At 45.1% G+C, this 26,387-nt stretch overlaps 1 protein-coding gene across 1 annotated transcript in view; it reads right to left on the bottom strand.

The window, feature by feature from the left end:
• Window positions 1-26,387, bottom strand: part of LOC138287494 (solute carrier family 23 member 1-like) — a 241,569-nt gene that overhangs the window by 56,438 nt on the left and 158,744 nt on the right. The window contains exons 5-7 of the mRNA XM_069227947.1: window positions 20,134-20,315; window positions 7,321-7,441; window positions 2,148-2,304 (exon numbers count right to left, since the gene is read on the bottom strand). Coding sequence (XP_069084048.1) covers window positions 2,148-2,304; window positions 7,321-7,441; window positions 20,134-20,315 — 460 coding nt within the window. The remainder of the gene's footprint in view (window positions 1-2,147; window positions 2,305-7,320; window positions 7,442-20,133; window positions 20,316-26,387) is intronic.

Genomic DNA, 26,387 nt, shown 5'->3' with positions numbered 1-26,387 from the left:
GGGATGTCAAACATCTGCTAGCAGATATAGACTGAGGGAGATTCAAAGTAAGGCGTGCTGCCGTATTCTGAATAGACTGTAGTTTGTCTAAGGATGATTTATTCGCATTGAGTAGTAACGCGTTGCAGTAGTCAAGTCTTGAGGTGACTAAAGCCAGCACAACTGGCCTCCTTAAATAGTCCTCTAAAAAATGTTTTAAAAAAATTAAGAATTTTTAATATCCAGAAAAAAGGTCTTGACTATATGATTAATCTGTAGCTTAAGCGAGAGGGTGTCATCAAAAATAATGCCTAGGTTTTTAGCGAAAGGCACAGGAGACAGACAACCTCCACAAGCTAGAGGCCACCAACTATTATCCCAAGGGGAACTATGGCGCCCAAAACACATAATCACCGTCTTTTTACCAATTGGCGGCCATCCAGCTGTTAATTGCTGTCATACCACATTGGAATTTCTCCTTTGTGTCCTCCCAATTACGCGAAACTGGCACAATCACCTGCGTGTCATCTGCATAGGAGACAATCTGGAAGCCGAAAGAGCGGACCAGGTTCGCCAGGGGCGCCATATATACATTAAAAAGCGTTGGGCTGAGGGAAGACCCCTGCGGAACTCCACACGGCAGATGAAAAGGGGAGGCCCGATGGTCTCCACAAGCCACTGTGATCGTTCTCTCTGTGAGGAAGGAGCAGAGGAACTTCCAGGCCTTCCCTCTCACTCCAATCTGGGACAAACGATTAAGCAAGATGGTAGGTGACATAGTGTCAAAAGCTGCTGACAAGTCCAACAGGACCAGAATCGTACCCTCTCTCAAATCGCCCCTTCGGCGAATAATATCGGAAGTAGAGATTAATGCTGTTTCCATGCTGTGAGCACCGCGAAAGCCGTGCTGGGACAGGTCCAATTTGCCATTCTCTTGAAGGAAGGCAGATAAAAAAAGTTATCTTAAAGATACCATTAAGCAGTTAATATCATGAAAATCTATCTGTAGCTCTGTTTCTCTCCAGAAGACATTTTCGAAGCTCCATTATATACTTCATTGATACTGTCATTTTTCTACTAACATTTGATATATTTGTTTTATGCTTTTAATTATTTCCCAACTAAATATGTGCATAATTTAATAATCAAACACTTTTTTATATGATACTGCTTCTCCTTCCTTCATTTGTCCAACCATTTGTCCTCTCTCTTTTCCTCTATCTTTTATTTTTTTTCCTTCAACAGCATTTATTCCTTATAAAGGAATAAACATTTCGTATTGCATATTTGAATTATTTTGGTTACAGAAACTGTGCAAATGTTTTTTAATATTTATGTCTACTTTTCATTTATTTGAAATACTAGAACTTCCAAGTTGTTTTTCAAATTATCATTATTGTATTACAATTCTATTAACCTCTTTCATTATGTTTTTTCCTTTGAAACCCTTAATAAAATTATTAAACAAAAACAGAAGTGGCAGGTTAAGTCATGGGTATGTAAATTTTTCCAGGATGCCAGGGACCATTCAAAATATGTTTTGCTGGGACTGCAGAGGACTTTGTGAAAGTGATTGTCTTTCAGTTACAAAGGCAGGCAGGGATCAACATTTAGTGCTGTATCAGGCACCACGGCACGCAAATGACTCTTGCTCTTTACAGACAAGGGACAAAGGGCAAGAAAATGGGACTGTAGTATGTAAGGACATTGGTCCAGGAGTCAGGATTTGGTAACAAGGAAGGTGAATGAATTTTCAAATTAAAAACTATAGCTTGGCCTGAATGGTAGTAAAATGTCTAGCTTTGTCTTGGCCTGAATGGCAGAGAAAGGTTGTGCTACACTTTGTACCAAGCACTCTCGAGATCAGGCTACACATACAGACTAGAATATACCTCCTTGGTTTTCTGCTCCTCAGCCAAGCAGCATTCCCAAAGGATATGTAATAAACTGTAAATGGCACTACCAATCTCAGGAGGATTCAATCCCTTTATCAAACTAATACATTTCTGGTATTATTCAATGTCTCAAGAAACTCTCCTGTTGCTCCCACAAACGCTACTACCCAGTGGATATGAAGACTTTAATTGAGTACTAAATGCACAAGCCTGCACAGACAATAATCTAGAGAATATACCAAATAAACACATTTAAAGGGATTGATTGTGTACCTGGGTATGGAAGACTAAACCAGGGCGCATCAGACAGGACATTTCCCTTTGCATCTGTTCGAGCTAAGTACCCATAACTTTGTGGGCTGGAAGGAAGAGCATTGGTAACAGTCAGGACAAAGCATATCAGCCAAGAGATGCCGATGCCGAAAAGGACCTGTTTAATCAGAAAAAAATTAATTGGCACAGTATATTCCATACCTTGATCTGTCAATCAGCATAGTTAAACCAGGTAAATGAGGTTGTTCACATCTAGTTGCCTCAGCTACAGCCTGCTGCCATTGCCAAAGGTTTGTATCATGGCAAATTTCAATGATTTGTTGGGTACTGGGACTGAACAGGAACAGTCTGACAGGTATGTAAGCATTATCTGCCCAGAGCACAGAAGGCCTAATCTTTAGAAGGACAGAGCTGGGCACAGACATGGAAATCCTGAAAGGCAGTCAGAGCTGTGAAGCCGAGTGAGACTGTGCCGGTATAAAGCCTTAAATCTCCATCATTTACTATGTATGCATGTATGTAAGTGGTATTTCTATAGCGTGAATTTAGCCAAAAGGCAATGGAGTGCGCATAAATACAAGTTAAGAATGTTTTATTCAAGCGCTATCGTAAAACGTAGGGAAAGGTCATACATATTTAAGACAAAAGAATATAACAATTATACACAAAATTCACATAGAAAAAACAGCAACAACTCCGCCATCACCACAAATATACCAATAAGCCTTTATTGATGGTGTCCACTTTAAAGAGATGCCAAGTATGATGGTGCATGACGACTAAGTTCTTGTGTTTGCAGTTATTTATTTAGCATAGCAAATATCAGAAGAATCTAGCTGCACTTCAATTTGTTGGCCTCGGGTATCAAGGGAAGTGGTGAGGATAGGTAGGGGAGACTATGTTCATCTTGGAGTATTTAAAGTGATCTCGCTTCCAGGGAGAAGACCTATGCCACCCTATGTTGAAACGACATTGAAAATCAGTTATGGATCAGTCTTTGAGATTAAGGGATGAAGGACACTATCTAAAAAAAAGTAACCAGATTAATTAATTTAAATACATAAACCTACTCACACTCAATTTCTAAATAAGATAGCCGCACATATCACCCTTTTTTGTAAATCTCCCATTTACTGTGTACAGAGTCCGATTGCTTCTTTACTGGTGGTGGGTCTTAAAAATTTGCATACATGCAGTTCAAGAATGTTTTATTCAAGTTTTTTCATAACACTTCCAAATATATTTCAGATAAAAGAATATAACAATTATACTCCAAATACATAAAGAAAAAACAACAACTCTACAATTGAGTTGAAAAGGCCAGCTGTTTTACGTCATTACTTCTATAGTTAAAAACATCAGCTTATATATTCCACATTTGTAGTTTATTATTATTTTATGCTTTGGGCCGCCCTGATCCTACTCGTAATCCTCAAATCAGATCACAGATTTAGCAGGTTTGTATATCCTTTGCATTACCACATCCAGTCTAACTTCACTAAGTTTAATATATTCACAGCTGATGTAAGTACCTTGATACTATATATATATATATATATATATATATATATATATATATATATATATATATATATATATATATATATATCCTTTCACAAATGCCACCAATATTGGCGAACACTTTTGGGATGGGTGCTTCCTTCGTGCAATTGGCATGCCCGTGAAATATAGCAACCAAACAGGCTCCACTTCAGAGCCAAAAAGGAGCACTCTCCGGATTCTCAGCCACATTCATTACAACCAGCATGTCGCGTTTCAGCAGATTGCCTGTCTCAAATGCCAGTAAAGAAATAGACATTTACTCACAGGTGCTTTAAATAGTTTTCCTTCACTGTTATTTCATGATACTCGTAAGTAAATAAAGACTAGAAAAGTCTCCATAAATCACACAGCTAGCAGCGCCGCCATGATCCCATGTACTTTTAGATGTTGCTTAGTCCCAATTATAACTTTTCTTTAGTAGAGTTAAATACCCAAATGGTTCTGGGCACATTGCTGTTCACATTATAACTGGCGCATATTTAGCTGTAATCTTCCATCTTTCTTGTTCTTATCCTGTCTCTTCATACCTGATGTACCGCTTTCAGGTATGGAGAGACAGGACAACTCCATCGTCAACTTCATAGCCCCCACACGCACTTGCCTCCACCAACTACATAGTCCTCGGAGACCTCAACTTCCACATTGACGACGACCAAGACCACAACACCTCATCGCTCCTCGAGAACCATGACACAATCGGTCTCAAGCAATTGGTCACCTCACCAACGCACATCGCTGGACACACAGTCGACCCCATCTTTTCCACCAGCAACATCACCATCGACGACACAACACTGCTACAGTGGACTGACCACTGCATCCAATTTTCCATCACCACACCTACAGTTCACGTCCACACCCCCCCCCCCCCCCCCACAGGAAATGGAACCAGACCACAGAAGAGCAACTCATCAACACCCTCAGCAGCTCGCCACACCCGGACACAAGAGATGCCAACAACTCAGCACGAAACTTCTGCCAATGGATCGCCAATTGCGCCAACACCGTAGGTCCACTCCGAACGACCACAGGGAAACACACCACTAAGAAAGCCAGTTGGTTCACCCCGCACTCCAAGAATCGAAACGCACCTGCAGGAAACTGGAGAAAAAATGGAGGAACAGCAGATCCCTGGAGGACCTTGCAGCCTTCAGATCCACCACCAGATCCCACCATGGCCTCATCAGATCCACCAGAAAAAACACCCTGGAGGACCGCATCAACGCCCCCACTCACAAGACAAAATAACTTTTCGCCATCATCAAGGAATTCGGCAAACCATAAGCTGAGGCCACTAACTTCCCTCCAGGACCTCTGCGACAGACTAGCTGCCTTCTTCCATGGGAAAATCAAGGATATCCACTACAGCGTCGGACCCCAACACTCTCTGAACTCCGCAACAATGCCCCAACCCGGATCAACTGAACCCCCACTGTTCCTGCACGCTTGGTCCCCCTCACGACGGATGAGACTAGCTCCAACATGAGCAGCATCCACTTCGAAGCCCCCACCGACCCTTGCCCCACAACATCTTCAACAAGGCCAGTGTCTCGATTGCACCCGAGCTCCGCAAGACCATCAACTGCTCTCTAGAGTCGGCCACTTTACCTGAGGACTGGAAACACACTGAGATCTGCCCGCTCTTGAAGAAACCCACAGCCGACCCAACGGATTTCAAGAATTACCGCCCCATCCCGCTGCTGCTTTTCCCAGCAAAGGTCGCTGAAAAAGCAATGAGTGCTCAGCTCCGCCAACACATCGAGGAAAACTACATCCCGAACATCTCCCAATCAGGATTCAGAACTAATCACAGCACCGAGACTGCCCTGCTTACCGCCACAGATGACATCCGCTCTCTCCTCGACCACGACCAAACAGCAGCCCTCATCCTACTAGACCTATTGACCCCCTTCGATATAGTGTCCCAGCGCACCCTATGCGCCAGACTCCACACAGCAGGCATGCGCGGCAAGACCCTTCGGTGGGTACACTCCTTCCTGACAGGCAGAACGCAGAGAGTCAGACTACCTCTACACCTGTCAGAACCTACAGAGATCAGCTGTGGATTACCCCAAGGATCCTCGTTGAGTCCCACGCTGTTCAACATCTACATGGCCCTGCTCGCCCCAATCGTCAGAAACTACGGACTGAACATCATCTCCTAAGCTGATGATACCAGTTGATCATCTCCCTGCCTGAAAACCCAACAACGGCCAAGAAGAACTTCCAAGATGGGATGGAAGCAGTCGCCGCCTGGATGAAGGAGAGCTGCCTTAAGCTAAACTCAGACAAGACCGAGGTCAGCATCCTGGGGCCCTCCTCCTCAGCCTGGGATGACACCTGTTGGCCTTCAACACTTGACAGCACCCCCACCCCTACAGACGAAGCACACAACCTCAGCGTCGGGCTCGACTCAGCGTTCACCATGATAAGACAGGTTAACTCCGTCACCTACACCTGGTTCCACACCCTCCAGCTCCTACAGAAGATCTTCAGATAGATCCCAAGCGACTGCCGCAAAACCGTGACACACGCCCTGATCACAAGCAGACTTGAATACGGCAATGCTCTCTATGCCTGAACCAATAAGAAGAACCTGAGCAAGCTACAAAAAATCCAGAACACCTCTGCTCATCCTGAACGTCCCCCACTTAGAACACATCACAGGATACCTGAGAGATCTCCACTGGTTCCCCATCAAGAAAAGGATCAACTTCAAGCTCCTTGTACATGCTTACAGGGCCCTCCACAACCTTGGAGCCAGCTACCTCAACCACACCAGACCTCTCCGCTCCTCCAAGCAGTTGCTCACCACCGTACCCAGCATAAGGAAGTCCTCAGCTGGAGGGAGATCATTCACCTACCTTGCGGAAAAATGTTGGAACACCTTACCTCTCCACCTCAAAGACAGTCGCCATCGCTACCTCAATTCAGGAAGGACCTCAAGACCTGGTTCTTCGACTGAATCCTGAGTACATACCCCACAGTGCCTTGAGACCCTGCGGGTGAGTAGCGCGCTCTAAAATATTTGATTGATTGAATATTCCCTCCTACAATCTGCTCAGCTCTAAATTAGGCTCAAGGTCTTGAAAGCTGCCACATATCTGACCTCGATTGTTTTCACTTTTACAAATTCAGGATGCTGATTCTAATTAAGAATGATTCTTAGCACACTCTTTTCATTATAACATGTTAGAAATACTAACCTACAAAATCATGTTTTCAGTACACTGCCTACTTCACACTGCCAAAGTAAGTGTGTAATTGCTATTCTTAACATCCACTAGATTTAATTTGAAGAGGGCTTGTACAAGAATATCATAGGGGCCTCTAGTATGGCGGATGTGATACTCTGCTATAAATGTGGAGAACATTCCGTCCACCGTATTACAAGTCCTATCATATATAATGAACTTGTAATACAGCAGAATGGATGTCAGTCACATTTCTGACAGAGTATCCCATCTCCCAAACTCTCAATCTAGCCCATACTCTTTGGTGCTAAGACACATTTGGTTATGTAGAGATGTAAACTAATATTTTCATAACTTATTGTAAGCTATGTAGTTGCTGTTTCAAAAGTGTGTTTATTTTCTCAAAGGGCACTTACTGGGAAGATCTGAAAGAGGTTGACCATCGAGAAGTGGCATTTCTTAGTTTTGCTGTATGTTGGAATAGCCACTGGAACGTTGCGTAGATACTGAGAAAACAAGATGATTAGGAAGGTGGTCCTGAAACAGAAAAACACAGATGGGAGGAGTGTTGGGATACCCAGTCTTAATGATTGAACAGGAAGTCATAGCCATGACAACAGTTTAATTCTGTTTGAATTTACTATTTCATTTATTTTCGGTAACATTAGATTAACATTTAATGGAACATGAATAGCTTTGATCAATTAGGATTCTCCAAAGTGAGAGCACAGGACATATTCACACTAGCATAATGTAAATCTAGCGTTTTACAGTGTTCTCCTAGTTTCCCACTTGATTGCTCTGTACATCTGATATTTTTTACTTGTGCAAAAGTTGTGCCTTGCTTAACATGCATCAGACACTTATATTCCCTTTAAATGGGCTACACTGTTTATTTCCAAGTTGCTTTGTCTCCCTGAAAAATTGACTATCATTGTGCAGAACCCCTACAGAATTGTACAGAGTAAAGGTGTGGTGTGTATGAGGGAAGGGCAATTTGTCTTCCCGTGGTGTGTCGGAGAGAAGGTCATGTTTCTCCCACCTACATCTAAAATATATAATGTTCTTCCTAACAGCCACAGGACATGATTCCCCTGTGTTAAATTAAAAAATTAAATAGGAAACAAAGAGCCTCCTTTCCTGTAAAAGATGTGGACTCAGCAGTTTTATTTTTGGGGTGTTTTTCACTGTAAGCTTTTCGATAGGAAGATTGGGGCTGCTGTGGAAACACTCAACCTTGTTTAGTCCTGTCCAGCTACAGTTTTCATCTTAAGCTTTCTACGTCAAAACAATGTATATGTCTGAGGGAAAAACATTTCATTGGGACCAACTGGCTACCAAAGAAGAGCCATGAATTTCTCACAAAATGGCTTACCTTTGTGAGCCAAATAATTTGGGTCTTGTGGGAGATCAGTAATGGTTCACATTAAGATTGTGGTCTATCTCACATAGTTTAACAGCGCTCACAATTGGGATGACACATAGGAAAAATACCAGGGCACGGTAACTAGGAAGGATGCAATGGCATACAAGTATTCTATACCAAATATCGGTTCATTTTGATATATTCCATCAGAGAATGCAATCATGTTAATTTTCCAGCATAGTGTTGCAACCAACACATTTCAAAGGCCACATCATCGACCTTTTCTTCTCAACATCACCCATTCAGTGCAAACCACTCATACTCCTGGACTGGACCAACTACTTTAGTTGCCAACCCTATCTCCCTACTTAATGCTCTATCAACACACCAAGATCAATATAAAAGAGAAGGCCAAACCTTCAGATCCTCCTAAGGCTTCTCCATAGACAGTTTAGTGTGTGAACTCATTTTCACCCTATCAACTCATCATCTGATGCCAACACCCTTCTAATCTACTCCCACTTATGTCGGAAAACTATGTGAACAACCACACCCCAATTAAAATATGCAAATACAAGTCAGCACTCGAAAGCTTGCTGACAATAAACACTTTATCCACAGACAAGAAAGAAAATGGAAGAAAACCAAAACTAGCATTTGACTACATAATATTGAAGTCCCTCCGTGCAACACGCCAACAGTCCCCAAGCACGCAGCTCATCACATTAGCCAAAGTACTATACCAACATCATCAATGAAGCCACTTACAGAAGCAAAGCATTTTAAGACAGTCAATCACTGCATCAACCCATTGCCTGGCTCACCTATTCCTCACTCAAAATTAAAAGGCAAAAATATGAATAAAATGTCTTACCCTTGTCCTTCATCCGAGATTTTCTGGGGGCACTCTCTCACCCCTACTCACCATTGTCAGTGCCTTCACCACTCGCTGCATTTTACCTGAAGCTTTCCAGAGATGCCAGATCCTCCCACTCAAAGAAACCTGCACTAGACCCTGATGACCTCACCAAATATCAGTCCATCACTCACCTACCACTCATTGGCAAGATAATTGAAAAAGGAGGCGTTTAATTCCACAATCCCATTAACGCTAACAATATACTGCGCAACTACCAGTCTGACTTCAGATTATGCTGCAGCACAGAGACTGCTACAAAGACAATGCCCTAATACCACAGCAGAAGATGAGCCGTGCCTCCTAATATTGCTGGACTTCTGAGCTGCTTTTGACACAGTCAGACACCCTATCCTCATACGCACCCTAGAGCCACCGAAATGTCCCAAAAAATACTTATCACTGCAGAGTCCCCCAGGATTCTGTGTTGTTTCCTTTCATCTTCAATCTCTACATGGAGCTATTTGGCACTCTACTCACTAATAACAGCATCAAGATTCATCAGTATGCCAGTGATACAACTATTTGAATGTCCCTTCTGCTCCAGCCATCCAGTGCCTCAAACACTGCCTGCACATCATCCACACGAGTGTTCAGCACCTACCTGAAGCTCATCCTAGTCTAGACAGAATTCCTGTTATTTACCAAGACCAACAAACCGTGCAAACCAGGCTCAAGGGTATGAACTTGGCAAGCTTTAAATGGCATATTTCAGTGAATGAAAAGTCACTCGGATTCATCTTAAACTCCACCATCACCCTTAAGGAACACATTTCCAAGAAAAAGATGGCTTGTAAGGAGCTCTCCCTTCTAACGAAAGTGAAAGCACTTCTTCAAGAAAGCAACTTCAGAACTGCTGTTCCAGCCCTCATACTCTCACACCTGGATGGTAGTAACGTCCTTCTCCTTGGTCTCCCAGTCTACAGATTGGCATCCCTTTAGGGCACCCTATACACTGCTGCTTGTGTCATTCAGTGCCTGAAGAATTAGGATCACACCACCCCAATTCTGATGGAACTCCTTTGGCTCCCCTTGCAGACCAACACCTTCTTCAAAGCCAGCATCATTTGCAAAGCCATTGTGACCAGCACTTCAGCCTGTCTTGCAGACAAGCTCATCATCTCTGGTAGTTCTCGGCACACCAGCAAGCTAAAACACCATCAGACTAGAGTCTAAGAAGTGTAAAAAAGAAGTATTAAAAAATAAGGCAACATACCTTTTCCATCTAAGTATTCAAAATCTGGAACAACACCCTCACACACATAAGGACCACCCCAATGCTGCTCCAATTTAAGACAGTTACAGTGGTATTTAAAGAAGTGTGTCTTCATCACAACGCACTTATAGTCCACAAACCAGCTACCACTTTTATCACTATTTGACTTTATGCATGTCAGTTGCCTGGCACATCATTCCGCATCCTTTTGGCTAGGTTCACCTTATAGAAATACAACACACATGCACACGTACGATATTGCTGCATTTTTTCCAAGTCATTCTGAAATATTCTATTACAGTTAGTCAGTTGAAAATAGATATGTAGGTTATTCCATGTATTGATAAATGTGTACTGGACTCTGGTAAGTCAACTTTCAACAATTATCACCCCCATACCTGCGTGCCATCACATACCTTCACTCCCATCACTCCACTCCATCCCACACACTCCACCATCACATCATACTAATCCCAATGCCAGGCCCTGAATGCTGTACCAATGCATGGACACCCCTCACAGCCCTGCATGGACACTCATCACTAAAGCATGTACAGCATAGGGAAACTAACAATCCCACCATACACCAACATACACATGTAAAAGCTGCCATGGCAACACCAACCATAGAGGGGAAGCCAGGGATGTACAATATATCATACACACGAACCATAACACATCATTTAGGTCCCCACAGGTACCCCGGTCAATGTCACTGGAAAGGAGGTGGCAGCTCTATCCAGTCCCCCAACAGAAGAGGCCCACAGTGATGACAGTAACTCTGGCCCATCTGGGACCACTGGACAGCCGGTTACCCAAGCCCAGTCACAGACCACCACAGAGACTCCCCCATCAGGAAACAATACCACAGCACCCACCCAGCGTACCCAAACTTGTGCCCACCTCTACAGGGACCCCAGGCTACACCTCACCACCAAGACAACTCAGTGGCACACGGTTCAGGGGACACAGGCACAGGCCAAAGGGAAACTGGGAGGAGTGCTGTGCGCAAGGGGGAGGACAGGAGCAGGGAACCGACTCTCCAGGAGGCGCTCTCCGAGATCGTGGGAGCCTATCAACATTCCCAGGACATGATGGGCCAGATCCTGGACAACATGCAGTAGAACAGGCGGCTGCAGGAGGGACGGTATCAGGGGATCAGGGAGGACTTGCAGGCCATCAACAACATCCTGATCTCTGTAGTAGGGGTGCTGGCAGACATGGCCAACATTATGAGGGAGGCAGTGTCACACCAGCGGGCCCCTGCCACTAGCCAGTCATCTGAACAGCCTTCCACTTCTGCTGCCGCTAGTGGCCAGGAGGCCCCGCCACAGGACCCACAGGCTGCCAGCACCCCTCCCCCTGCAGATGGTGAACCATCCCGCAAACGCTTCCTGCGATCCAGACAGAAGCCAGAGAGACTTGCCAAGACTCCCACCAGGAAATTAGACTCTCCTGATTGTCCCCCTTGTGTCCACCTTGAACTGCCATTGCTCTGCTTCCTATGTCCCCTTGGATAATGCACCTGTGCTACGAACAGGCTAGAACAATACCCTAGATTTTCTTCCATCATCACCCCATCCCATTGCACTTCCCCCTCTATATATTTGAACTACAATAAACATCCTTTGATATAAATCGATTTTGAGTATGCCATGTATTTCAAATATGCATTGATTGAAACAGGTACAACCATTGCAAATGAACTCTACATAGAATGAGCATAGAATCAATGACCTGTAGCTGGCTGTTGTGATCACACCAGGCGTATTTGTCAAATCACCAACATCTGCAAAATGAATAGCCAGAGGTAACAGTAAGTGGGCATAAAAGTGGGAAATACCAGCATGACAGTGCCATACAAAATACAACCAAAGTCATAGAAATGTAAAGTTGCGCTGTCTCAACTGTATCATTGGAAGTACTGACGGATCACAGATGTTCTGTTGTCCACATCCTCATCCTCTGCCTCCTAATCCTCACTGTCCACAGGGTCCACTGCTGCCACAGGGGCATCTCCAGTCTTCTCCTCCTGCAGAAAAGGTACATGGCGTCTGAGGGCCAGGTTGTGCAACATGCCACGACTGTCTGGCAGACCTTCTTGGGTAAGTAGCACAGGGATCCACCTGTCAGATGGAAGCACCGGAACCTGGCATTCAGGAGGCCAAAAGTCCTTTCAATGATCCTTCTGGTTCAGCCATGTGCCTCATTATAACATTCCCCTGCCCTTGTCCTGACATTCCTCACAGGGGTCAGCAGCCATGATAAGTTTGGCTAACCAGAGTCACCTGCAAATATTGAGGGACAACATTTAGCCACACACTATCCTATATGGCCCAAACCATAGGCACACACCAACATATACTGGTTGGGAACCAGGGCTCACCTATTAGCCACACCCTGTGCCTATGTAGTTGGGCCATCACATTTGGGATGCTGCTATTCCTCAGGGTAAAGGCATCATGCACCAACCCTGGATACTTAGCATTGACGTGGGAGATGTACTGGTCTGCCAACCACACCATCTGCATATTCATGGAGTGGAAACTCTTACGATTCCTGAACACCTGTTAATTCTGGCCGGGGACAAATATGATATGTGCTCCATCAATCGCCCCAATTATATTGGGGATATGTCGCATTGCATAAAAAACGGTCTTCACAGTGGCCAAATCCTCAACTTGGGAGAATGCAATGCAGCTGCACATATGTTTTATCAGGGCAGACAACTATTGAGAACATTGGCTGTGACATTCCTGCTGCCAAGCCCACTGTCACTTGGAATTAACCAGTTGCCAGGAAATGGAGCACTGATAGCATTTGCACAAGAGGGGGGATCCTATGGGGTGATGGATAGCAGATATCAGGTCAGGCTCCAATTGGGCACACAGCTCTGTGATTGGGGCCCTGTCCAGTCTATAGTTATATAATGTGCCTGTCTTTTAGTGTAGCCAAGTCAACCAGGGGTCTGTACACGGGTATGTCTCCATCTCCTATTCATCCGCAGTGGTATGTATCTAAGGGACAAAAGAGTGAGGAGACTGTCACAAACTGAACAATGGAGCCACAACAGTAGTCCGAAATCTGTAAACATGTAATGGAACAGTGCAATTTGTCTAGTATGTGCCTATTTATCCTGTGGTGCAGCATTATTCCAAAGGCCTGTCCTCCCTACCCCCCGAAATGGTGTCCACCTGTCCTGTGTGGAGGGACAGGTGGAAGTGAGGTAATGCTGCTGACGTTGTGTGCCATAGCGGTAGGTGGTCGGGAACCGCCGTGCAACTCCTCATTGGTTATTATTGGTCCCTATGAGGTACAGTGACCAATGGTGATCTACACCGGTGGTGACGGTATGCACCGCCGCGGACGTGACCACCATTTTCTATCATGTTCCTCACTTGTTTCCTGGCCTTCCATAGGAGAGGACCTACACTGCATGTGCTGCTGTGACCTGTTTCTGGACCCTACCATGGCCCGTGTGACTGGGGAAAGGGCCCCAGACTTCACTTCAGAGGAGTTGGGGAGACTGGTGGATGGGTTCCTACCACAGTACGGACTGCTGTATGGGCTTCCAGACCAACAGATGAGTACCCTGTGGGCACGATGCATGTGGCATGAATGCATGGAGTTGTGTGGGAAGGGATTGTGTCGGGGGAGGGATGTCCTCTTGGCTAGGTACACGTGTGCTGGGCTATGTGTGTGCCAATGGTGATGGAAACGGGTATGGTGGGCCATTCGTGTTATTGGCTGGACTGTTTGTCTAATTGTGTACTCTGCAGATCAGCGCTTATCAAAACAAGGGAATATGGCATGCCATCGGCAAGGAGGTGTGGAGCCTGGGGGTCTATGGCAGGCGGAGTACCCACTGTCAGAAACGGTGGGAGGACCTGACATGCTGGGCACGGAAGACCGCGAAGGCCCAGCTGGGTATGGCCTCCCAAAAAGGAAGGGGTGCCCGACTGACCCTAACCTCCCCGATGGCCCGCATACTGGCGGTGGCCTATCCAGAGTTGGATGGGCGCTTGAGGGCATCACAGCAGCAACAAGAGGGTGAGTACAGTGGCCATCATTGTAGCTCACCGCTGGAGGGGTGAGATACGGGTGGTGGTTGTGTGTCAGTGGGTGCCCCTTGGCCAGGCCAGACATAGCAGCGCAGGTCCTTTGGTGGCTAAGGGTCTGAAGGGGAAATACTGCCTACCTAGCTTGTTAGCATCCACTACTGACGTGGTCCTGTGCTCACTGTGCCACTGGATTCAAGCTAGCCTGGCTGAAGAAGGATGATACCCTGAAACCGGTCCCAGGATGCTTGTTTCTGGTCCAGGGAGGACCTGGCTTGGCAGTTCAGGCTGGACTGTTCCCATGAGGAACAGGGTCAAGACTGATTTGCATATGGCTGGGTCCAAACTGGGGTGGCATGGTGGGAAAAAGAATGATGGATTAAACCCAGATCTGTGACTGGGGGTGAGTGTTTGCATTGTTCAGCACTCCGTCCATCATCCTTTTGTGTTGCTACAGTTGCCCTAAGTGGGAAGGGTATGCCCAGATGTGGGTCCCGTGCTCACTGTGCCACTGGATTCAAGCTAGCCTGGCTGATGAAGGGTGATACCCTGAAACCGGTCCCAGGATGCTTGTTTCTGGTCCAGGGAGGACCTGGGTTGGCAGTTCGGGCTGGACTGTTCCCATGAGGAACAGGGTTAAGACTGATTTGCATATGGCTGTGTTCAAACTCTGGTGGCATGGTGAGCAAAAGAACAATGGATTAAACCCAGATCTGTGGCTGGGGGTGAGTGTTTGCATTGTTCAGCACTCCGTCCATCATCCTTTTGTGTTGCTGCAGTTGCCCTAAGTGGGAAGGGTATGCCCAGACGTGGGTCCTGTGCTCACTGTGTCACTGGATTCAAACTAGCCTGGCTGATGAAGGGTGATACACTGAAACCGATCCCAGGATGCTTGTTTCCAGTCCAGGGAGGACCTGGCTTGGCAGTTCTGGCTAGACTGTTCCCATGAGGAACAGGGTCAAGACTGATTTGCATATGGCTGGGTCCAAAATTGGGTGGCATGGTGAGCAAAAGAATGATGGTTTAAACCCAGATCTGTGACTGGGGGTGAGTGTTTGCATTGTTCAGCACTCCGTCCATCATTCCTTTGTGTTGCTCCAGCATCCATTACTGGTCAGGGCTGCGTGTGTCCCAGGTGTGTTGCAGTTGGCAGTGTGTGCTCCTCCTCATGCCTTGGTTGCTAGCAATATCACTGGTAGTGCAATGCATAGTGCGTAAGTCTGTACCCTGTGTGTGAGAGGTGTGTACGCCAACGGTGACCCAGTGTATCCTTTGCCTCTCTTCCCCCTTTCTTGTTTTGTCATCCTGTCCTTATGTGCATTAGCATCACCTGGTGGAGGAGCAGAGGCACCAGTGACAGAGGAATCTGCATCCCACAGGACCCTGGAGACAGAGTCCACAAACGCTGAGAGCACCAGTGGGACGGAGGGCGAGGGGAGCACCACGGCGGAGACTGGAGGGGACAACACAGACTCTGATACCTCCTCCGATGGGAGCTCTATGGTGGTTGCAGACACTTCTGTGACCACCGCAGCTACAGGTAAAGCCGCCACCCCTGTACCAGCACTGCCCTCCCAGCAGCCCCCCAGCGAGTTGCCTGTGCCCACTCACCCAGGAGGGTGGCATCTCCTTCGCCCCAGGCACCTCAGGCCCTGCCCCAGTGAGCCCTGCTGCCCTGAGTGAAGAGACTGTTGACCTCCTGAGATCCATCTCTGCAGGGCAAACAACCGTTGTGAATGCCATCCAGGGGGTGGCAGCCCAGATGCAGCAATCTAATGTATTCATGGAGGGCATTCACGGTGGATTGGCGGCCCAACAGAGATAGATCCAGGCTCTGGCTTCCTCTCTGATGGCAGTCATTGTCCCTCTTTCTACCATCCCCCCTCCAACTTCCACTTCACAGTCCCATTCTCCTCAACCCCAACCCATCCCAAGAACACAGGCAGACGAGCATGCACACAAGACAACACCCAAGAGTGTCACAGGCAAACACAAGCACCACACTTAATCCCACAGGCACTCACAGAAACACCATCCAGTTGCAGACACAACATCCACCTTCTCATCCTCCTCCACCTCCCACCCAGTTACGTCCACACACACCTGCAAGCACTACATCATCATCCACTATCAGCATCATCACCACACCAAGCAGAACACACACCTCACTGGCAGACACGTCCACAACATCCATGCACCCGTCCCCTGTGTGCTCTCCCACCGTGTCTGTCCCCCACTCCTAAAGTACACAAACGCAAGCACTCAGACACCCAACAGCCATCCACCTCACAACAGCATACAACCCATGCATCTCCACCCAAAACCAGCAAACACCTCCAACAACCACTCCCTCATCCTCCATTCCCATTACTTCTCCCTCTTCCCGCCCCAATGTAGATAAAAAGCTTTTCCTTTCTCAGATTGATCTCTTCCCTATACCCTCCCCCCCCAACCCCCATCCTGCACGTATGGTCAGGGTATCAAGGACCCAGCCAAGCACCTCAGCCAAACAGTCCACGGGCCCAGTTTCAGCAGCACCTACTCGTGGTGGAAAGGATTCCAGGCCACAAATACTGAAGGTGAAGGAGCCTGCACAAGCCACCAAGAAGGGGAGGGAGCCTTCACCAGTGACCAAGAAGGGGAAGGAGCCTGCACCAGCCACCAAGCAGGGGAAGGAGCCTGCACCAGCCAGCAGAAGGGGAAGGAGCCTGCACCAGCCAACAAGAAGGGGACGGAGCCTGCACCAGCCACCAAGAAGGGGAAGGAGCCTGCACCAGCCACCAAGCAGGGGAAGGAGCCTGCACCAGCCACCAAGAAGGGGACGGAGCCTGCACCAGCCACCAAGAAGGGGACGGAGCCTGCACCAGCCACCAAGAAGGGGACGGAGCCTGCACCAGCCACCAAGAAGGGGAAGGAGCCTGCACCAGCCACCAAGAAGGGGAAGGAGCCTGCACCAGCACCAAGAAGGGTAAGGAGCCCGCACCAGCCACCAAGAAGGGGAAGGAGCCTACACCAGCCACTAAGAGGGGGAAGGATCCTGTCACAGAGCCCCCACCACCAGCCGTGGTTGTGCAGCCAGCAGAAAATGCAGGGGCTGAGCATGAGCCCCCCACAACCACCACCACCACAGTGCAGCCATCGGCGGGTGCAGGGGCTGAGCAGGAGCCTCCCACAACCACCACCACAGTGCAGCCGTCACTGCAGGCGGACGCCATATAGTCCAGCCTTCATGGGCTGCTGTGCTGCCTGCCCCACCAGAAGCAATGGGTATTCACCCACCTGAGAGACTGTGGCCTTGCACTCCCCAGGACAAAGCACAAGGCATGTTGCCCCCTCCAGAACCAGAGGCCAAGTCCCCCTGCCTGAGAGACTGTGCCCTTGCACACCCCAGGACAAAGCACAGGGCATGTTGCCACATCTAGAACCAGGGGAAGACACCCACTCAGGAGACTGTGGCCTTGCACTCCCCAGGACAAACTACAGGGTATGTTGCCCCCTCCAGAACCAGTGTTCTTGTTTCCGCATCCGGCTCAGGTGCCCCCCGTACTCCCGAGGTGCCTGCCTATTTGCCAACTGATGCCCCTGCAGTATTCTCATCGTATTGGTGCAGGAATCGAGTGGGGCCTTAGACTTTGCCCTGTGGCCATGTGACCCCTATGAACTATTGACTGGGCAGTGTCCCTTTTTTGTACATTTGTACATTTCTGTAGCATTGCCAGATCGACATATGATTTTTGATGTTGATCTTATTACAATCACAGTAGTCAATTCCTGTTGTCCTTGCATTATTTTGCTGATTATCGTGTACAACTGTTTTTCTTGTGCAGCTGGCTGTGTGTATGGTGTGTGTGTGTTGTGCATGTGTGTGTGTAGCTCTCGTTCCCCCCCCCCCACTTGTGTGCTAGGCAGCTGTACTCACCGTTGTCATCTTCGCCGGCGTTGGTGTTCGTGGTGGAGCATGACATAGAAAATCATCGGGAAAACATGCAGTCCAGGTTCCATGCCAGCGTTGTTCTTTCCTGTGTCTCCAACGGCGAGTCCTTTCACTTCTGTGAAGTGTTCCGCCAGGCTTTTGATGGCGTTGGTGCCACCCCGGAAAAGGTGGCAGATTGATGTGTCTTAATATGGTGGGCGGTACTTTGTCTTCTGCCTGGCTGTAGGTGGCTACCGCCGTGGTGGTTGTTGTTTTTCGCCATTGGCGGTCGGTGTGGTACATTGGCTGTCTTTCAGAGATATCACCTCTATAGTCATAATTTGGCGGTAGTTACCACCAGCCTGTGGGCGGTATTACTGCCACTTTATCACCCACCGCCAGGGTCGTAATGAGGGCCTAAGACTCTTTCAGTTTATGAGTTAAGCATAAGACATTTCACCATTTAGTCTCCATTATACATTAGTTTTCATCCAAAATGTTTCAATAATTTTCAATGCTATGGCTAGCAGGTATCTAGTGTTGTTTTTATTTCATCCACCTGTCTGACTCCTGCTCATTTCTCTTTACAGTGGTTTATTTTGAGCTTTCAAACTCAACAGGGTGCACCAGCAATGTTTATGTGTAGCAGATGTAGCAGATGGCATATACATTTTGTTGTCTCATGCATCTTTAAGAATTCTTTGAATTCCTCTTTGGGGTATAACAATTGTTCCATGTGGCCAGCAGAGGGTTTGTGGCGACTGTTTTTTATATAAATAACAAACTTGTGTAGTCCCTTTATTTCTCCTTGAAATGTTCAATAAAATTGGACTTGTCTATGTTTTTTTGTTCAGCCAAATTTAGTTTGTGTATTATGTGTACACAGATCTGAAAATATTTGCTGGTGACCATTTTGAATTATTGGTGACCCACATATATTCATGAGTTAAATGTCTTCTGGAAGGTTCATTGCATACCCCTGCTATATTCTCTAATTCAGATTATAGTGTTCGTCACATCTACAACAATAATTTTTAAAGAACACTTTCACCCTAAGGATTTTTTGGGGGGGAACTACACCACAAGTATGTTATTATGAAACTCAATAGTTGTCAGCCTTGAGGAAGAGAGGGTGAATGGATCAACCAGATTGTGGACCTCTGGCTAGAGGGTCAATTACACATCTCTTCTGAGGACACATTGTCCAGTGATAGTAGAGATAGTAAGTGTCACGTGGGCATAGCAGTGGATACTGAGTTCTGGCCATTATATATTGATGTCGCTCAGAACCCCTTGGTGAAAAATATCCCAAGTATTTAGTGTTACCCAATTCCAATCCTATATATTATTGCAAGCATAAATGAGCCCTTGTCGTGATAACCTTATTATACTTTGATTGGATCTACTTTTTTAATTGTGAGACCTGTACTTCGAAAAGTCTTTCCCTCTTCGGGTAGTATCCTACATTAGGGCCTCTTAGCCACTGGAGTCATGTCAAGTTGGCCGAATTAAATGGTCAGTGGCACTGATTTCATTTCCCTTTAGTCACAAACATGCTTAATATGTTTGATTTCTTTTAGTGGTTTGAAGGAATAATTAATGCTGAAATGTCAACTTTTAGGGTTTAGTCAGGAGGATTTGCTTTTTTTTTCTTTCATGGCACACACTTTCCAAGTGTTTCTGGTAGGTGACATTTGAAATGACCCCAGTGGTCCTTAGACAATGGAAAGGATGGATAAGGGGGAAATTGTAAAACTTACATGGCTGATATCCCCCAGTGTGAACCGGCATCATTGCCTGCAGACTCGAATAGAGGCAAGGCAGTGAGACAGATGGTTGGGGTGATCGTCAATGGTCCAATGAAGCGCATGAGGAGTCCAATCAGACCAGAGAATCCAACGAAGATTTGGAAACAGGAAGCAACCATGACAGCACCTTGAATCTGAGAAGGGTGAGCAAGTGGGAACAATGCAAGAAAGTAAATGGCGGGAGAGAGATTGAAGGTAACCAGATAAAGGGACAGAGAAAAAAACAAAGCAGAGAGGAAGGCAATACTACAAGTAAGGAGGAATAAACAAAGAATATACACACAATGAAGTAAGCATGATAGCGAGCACCATTCATCAAAGGTCAAAGAGAGGGCATACATGAAGATGAGCTTTCGGAATGGTGTGGGAAAGTATATTAGTGATTATAGAGGAAAGGAGAAAGAGGAGGGAAGAGGAAAGGAAGGGATGATTTGTGTGAAAGAGAAGAAGATCAGAAAAAGGATTGAATTGAATGAAGGCAGGATCAGAATAAAGGGAGTAGGAAGATAATTTTAGGAAAGGAATAAGGCCAATGGGAGCAGTTAATAAGTGGTATAAGTGGGGCATAAGAAAAAATAAGTTAGAAAATGGTCCAAGAACATTCAAATTACAATCAAAACAATGTCATCGCACTTATGCTACCTGTTCCCAAAGAAGGTCCATTTTAGTCCTTCCCTTATGACCCCTGAAATCCCTTGTACTCCATGTAGCTCTGAATGTTAACCTGCATCCTCAAGTCCCTGTTTTTCCTTTACCCAGACCATATGCCATTGCATTCTAATTAGCACTCCATCCGTTTAATGCTGCCCATTCTATTCAGTCTTCTTCTACAAACCCTTCCGATTAATACACCCAACAGATCCTAAATCAGCTTCATACTCTTCACATACTTTGGAAGCATTACCTTTCTTCCTTTCTTCACCTTTCTATCCTTTTGCTGTTATTTTTTTGTATGACAGTAAGCCTCCCAAACTATAGTCACCTGTCACTTCTAATTTGTATTCACTTTCCACCTAAGCTTCAATCACTTTTTAAAAATAAAATGTGTTTATCGATTTTTATTATTATTACATTATGTATCACAAGACTAATTGTAATAAGGTTTACACAGAAGAATGTGCACAACAAATTTCTGAAGAGTCTGATCACCGTCTTTGGTAGTTATACGACCAACTGTTATCTTGGAAATATGACCGATGTCAACTACAGGTGTTATTTAATACGAACATAAGCAATGGTAACAAATAGCCAACTTGTAAACAATTATAAGTGTTTTTAGGGGGAACCAATGGATACTGCAATCACTATGTTAGTGAAAGGGAACACACCAGAGAGCTAGTGGACATCTAATCAGGGGCCGCTGGATCAATACCATCCAGTTTCTTAAAACTCCACAGGATTTCATCTCACAAGTGGGCTATCATTACAATGTGGAAATTCTTATTTTCTCCAGGCAGAGAGACAAAATTTCAGAGGTAGCTCACTGACTCAGGTAAGAGTGCCCTCTATGAATCAGAGGGGAGGTTCCAGATCTCCAAGTTCATAGAAATGTAGGGCCTGGCCGGTACCATGGCCAAATTCAGAAACCTGTTGTCAGCAGAGCTGTTCCTCAGTGTGGCCACTAGGGCCAGCACATAGGCCTGAGGTAAATGCAGTTTCTCCCTGTGCAGTGACATTACCTCCTCATTAACTGAATGATCTCCCTCAGGGCTATGTCAGATCGTGTGATAATAACAAGCATCACAATCACCACAACGAGGGCAGCCCCAGTTTGTACTTTTGCCTATGTGCTTTAGTCTCCTGATGTAGTCTAAAATGTAGTAGTATCCCTCATGTCTCAAAAGTCATCAATATGTGACAGTCATTGTCTTATGTTAATCAAAGCACAAATGGTTTGAATGTAGAAGCTGCACTGACATGCAATTTAAATGTGCATTTGTTTACACTGTATAGTTTGACAGAGGTGTTATTTGAATTAAATCACATGCTCAAAGGATTAAACTGATATTATGATATAATTTAGACTCTAGACTAATAGAATGTATCAAAATGATATTGATCCTCTAATGATAAATGACTTAAAAAGGCACACAAAAATGAAAGAAATGTACTTCCCCATTGTAATTAATGAAATTCATTAACAAAGCTTTTCTGTTTAAAATGTAATGTATTATCAATATTAGTGAAGTATCATTAATTCTGAGTTCATACATTTGCATATTACATGTGTTTTATTAAACCTTATTAATTGAATCTATTGCTGTAATTCTCTTGCATTATCCTAAATGAGGCCTGCTAACCTTGTATTTTATGACGCTGCAGGAAAAGCTGATTTATTTATTAACACAAGTTTTCTTTCAGATGTCATACCCATAAGAAGACTAGATGTTGGTGATAAACCCTATTGTTTAGACATAGAGAGAATGTCTCTGCGCACAGAACATTGTGGAACATGGATTGGTACTGTATACAATTGTTTCATACTTACGTAGAGTCCCACAGATGGAAGATGTTCCCAATACAGACTTGGGAAAAGACATGAATGTTTCAGTTTGGAGTTGTGTGATCCATTTCTGTTTGATGATGCCCCTTTAACATAAATTGGACTGATACCTTCTCCAGGGGCTTTGCTGAAGAAAAGTCCCCGAATGCTGTGCCCCTTGGAGAGGTATCTTCCTCTCTGCTTAGCCCTTTGGAAGTGCCTCTTTGAGATTTAGAAACCTTTACAATCCCCTTCAAAAGAGTCTTGATCGAGCTTCTCACATGATGACGCTTTCTCTTTTTACTTATCTCCTGTCCACCTTAGCTAGTAGTTCGCAGTGCGAAATTATCTTTTTCCAAATTATTTTTGCCCTTTTTGTGCTTTTTGTCTTTTGCCCGCATGCATTCCGTCCCACACATGTATTTCCCTGATTTGGCTAGCTGTAGGGTTTCTTTGTGCCCAGCTAAAATTATGACTCTGTTAAATTGAATTGACTGATGATTGCTAATCCTGAGCATTACTTAATTTCTGTGTCACAGATATTCTTGCTGACAATACGTATTGTCCTTATTGAGTGCTTAGTTTTATTAATGTTAGTCCACTCAAGCCTTTTGCGTTGCCTTGGGAAACCCTTGTTGATTATGTATATTTATAGCTTGGTCTTGCACATTGTCTACATGACTTTGAGCATGAGTTTGTAATAAATCCCTTAACTTTGTTTCTGACTGGAGTTTTCCTACAGTGGCCACATTAGGCATGGTGTGTAAATTTAATTAGTATGTATTGAAATTATGTTAGTAGTTCTACCACACCCTATACTGGGTCCAAAGATTTATCAACCTGCAAAGGATGAAAATGCTCCAGCCCTCCTAAGGGACATGTTAGTTATGATGAGGTAGCTCAACTAAGTGTATTTGAATCTTACATTCTTTGAGACTCTTTTGACATGATGTAAGGACCTATTCCACTCTCTGGCAGACAATTCCTTACCCAGATTAGTTTCCCACTTTGTTTTCATGTGCATCAAAGGAGATTTATTTATTTATAAAGTTTGCTATAGCGCAGATATGATCCTTGCGGGTATCAGAATGCTTCACAGATGTTTAGTCATATCTAGTAGTGATTTGTAAAACTACATTACACGTTTGCAGCCATTTCCAGCCATAAACAACAACTGGGGCATCTAGTCTTCAATGGCATCTTATATTGTGGGATAGCAATGTGTAAGTGAGGAACTGGGTGGGTGGAAACCAGATTTGTTCACCAATTAAGTTGGGGTGAGAAGCTGTCCTTCCCTATACCGAGTACCAGCAACCCAGATGCCATCCAAGGAGCCATAAAGGGGACTTCAAACTTGGCAGATTCATTCAGGAATCCCCCCATCATCCCCACCAGTTGGTGCATAAAGGCAAGTATTGACTTTCTTAAAAACACATTGAATCCATCATTTCAATGTCAGCTCTATTAGGAGGTTCACCATATCTTTTCCTCGACCCGGCTCCATGAGTCAGGCTATGAACCCACCCTGATCAGCAAAGTAGGCAGTAGACCCAGGGGGATAATTGGGAAGCCTTGCCTCCCTTCTGTACTTCCTCGGTTGAAGTAATATATAGATGAAATCAGTTTGCCAGGTTTAACCCTGGTAGTTCAACTGTGATAAAGAAGCCTAATCCACTTAATACTGCAGGTTGAAACGTCTGAGTGCATTGATCAGAAAAGACCAACCCAGAGTGTCAAATGCCTTCTCCTGATCAACCGGCAGAACCAAAGCACTGTGGTGCAGATACTCCGGTGTTTTATTTATCACGCTGAGGAAGCATCTCATATTGAGTGAAGTATTTCTAGTTGGAATAACACTACACTGGCCATGATGTATTAAGGTACTCATATGTGCCTGGAGGTGCAGAGTAAGGACCTTGCTGAGGGTTTCATAGTCCAGATTCATCATTGAAAGCAACCTGTTAGAAGCCCTGTCTGTCGGATTTCTGTGTTGCTTAGGGATGGGAACAACCAACACTTCTCTTGTGGTGGGGGGAGATGTCTGCACTTCCAAGCCATAGCATATGGGTTAGCCAGTTGGAGCGTGTGAGATATAATTCTAGGGGTAATGCATCCATACCCGCCGTCTTGCCGTTAGCTAGGAGAGACAACACTCCTTTGATCTCTTCCTGTGTGAGAAAGGACTCCTGGCAGCTCCGTTGTATTGTCGAAGAACTGTCTCAGAGGACAGCCAATTAAAAATGGTATTAATGCCAAACATCAGTGCCGCCATTCACCTGTCTCTACTTCAGCCATCACCTGTAGCACTCACTTAACAAACTCTTCTAATTGTAATACAGAATTTCAAGATATCAGTCAGCTCACGACTTCCAATTTTACTCAGTGTTTTCTCATAATATAGCACAGCCGGTGCAACACCTTAGGACCTATAATTATTTCATAAAGAATCGTTTATGAGCTGTAGTTGACCAAATAGAAGCTCTACTCGGTTTTTGAACAGTTGACAAGTTGGCCTAATCGAATAAGGTCACCATACTATCAAAGTACTTGTGTTGCACACCTACAGTGTTTTAATTAGTCTCGATTTTTTAGTCACCAGTGGACTCTTAAGCAGTATTTGGCCATCCTCCTACAAGCCGAGGAGTGTAGTCATCAAAATGTTAAAGTATTGTGTAATACAAGTATAGCTAGCACCATTGGTCGCAAAGGACCAAGTTAGCATCCTTGTTGACTCAGTCACTTTGTATTTGGTAGTAGGTACTAGGAGGAGGCAGCACAAGTTAGTGAGCTGCTGAAATGCTGCTGGGCTGCAAAGACACTTCTTGCACTGCCAAAGATTTCTGTGGTCATAGTTAGGCATTATATTTTCATTTCAAAATTATAGCCGTTGCAGAAGTAGCATTACTTGTCTAAGGCTGGCATAGGTGAAATAATTCAATCCTGAGAAAAATAAAACAATTAAAAGGGATTTATTTGAATGAAACTGCATGAATAAATTACTCAGTTAATTTTTACACTGGGAAGAGAAACATTTTCCACAAATTTGAAAATGATTATTATTTGCCATCGATCACTTTGTTATAGTCCAGCAACTTTTCCCAAGTGAAACTTTCAGTCCATTTGTTTTTGTGTTCATTGGAGTGCATTATTTTGTACCACTTTCCTCTGCTGTGTGCAGTATTTACACACTCGGCTCTGCTGAAGCTGGGACTTCTCCAAATACATGGCTTGTTGCTAATCATTTGTTGCTTTTAGCCTTAGGTGGGTCAGAGCATAAGGCTCATGCCCAACACCTGCCACTGCAGCTCTGACAGCTAATGTTCTTTACATCTTGAAAAATGGGGGAGGACCTCTACCCCACTGCGGTCTCTCCTTCCAATCCCCCTATGTACTCCAAACTCCTCTCTCTGCTCCTTTTTAGGTCTCGCCTAAAAGACAAGTGGTTTAAAACCCCACCCTTGATTTAGTCCTATATCTTCTCTGTTAATCGCCGATTATAGAGACCCCCCCTAAATCACCGATGCTACCACCCTCCAATGGTTGGAGTGTTACCTGGTGTCTTAATACCATAGGCTTTTACGATAGTGGACTGATCTATAATTATGGCAGCACTGAGCTATACAACTGTGCTGTGCTGAAGTATGGTGGAATAAAAAATGATGTTTCACATATCCTTATGGATCTCTTCTAGCTCAGTCTTATGCCTTCCCTGAATGAGACCCTC

Source organism: Pleurodeles waltl, chromosome 4_1 (assembly GCF_031143425.1).
Source record: "Pleurodeles waltl isolate 20211129_DDA chromosome 4_1, aPleWal1.hap1.20221129, whole genome shotgun sequence".
Classification (NCBI taxonomy): Eukaryota; Metazoa; Chordata; class Amphibia; order Caudata; family Salamandridae; genus Pleurodeles; species Pleurodeles waltl.
The sequence above is the reverse complement of the archived record's forward strand: the minus strand, read 5'-3'. Positions and strand labels throughout refer to the sequence as shown.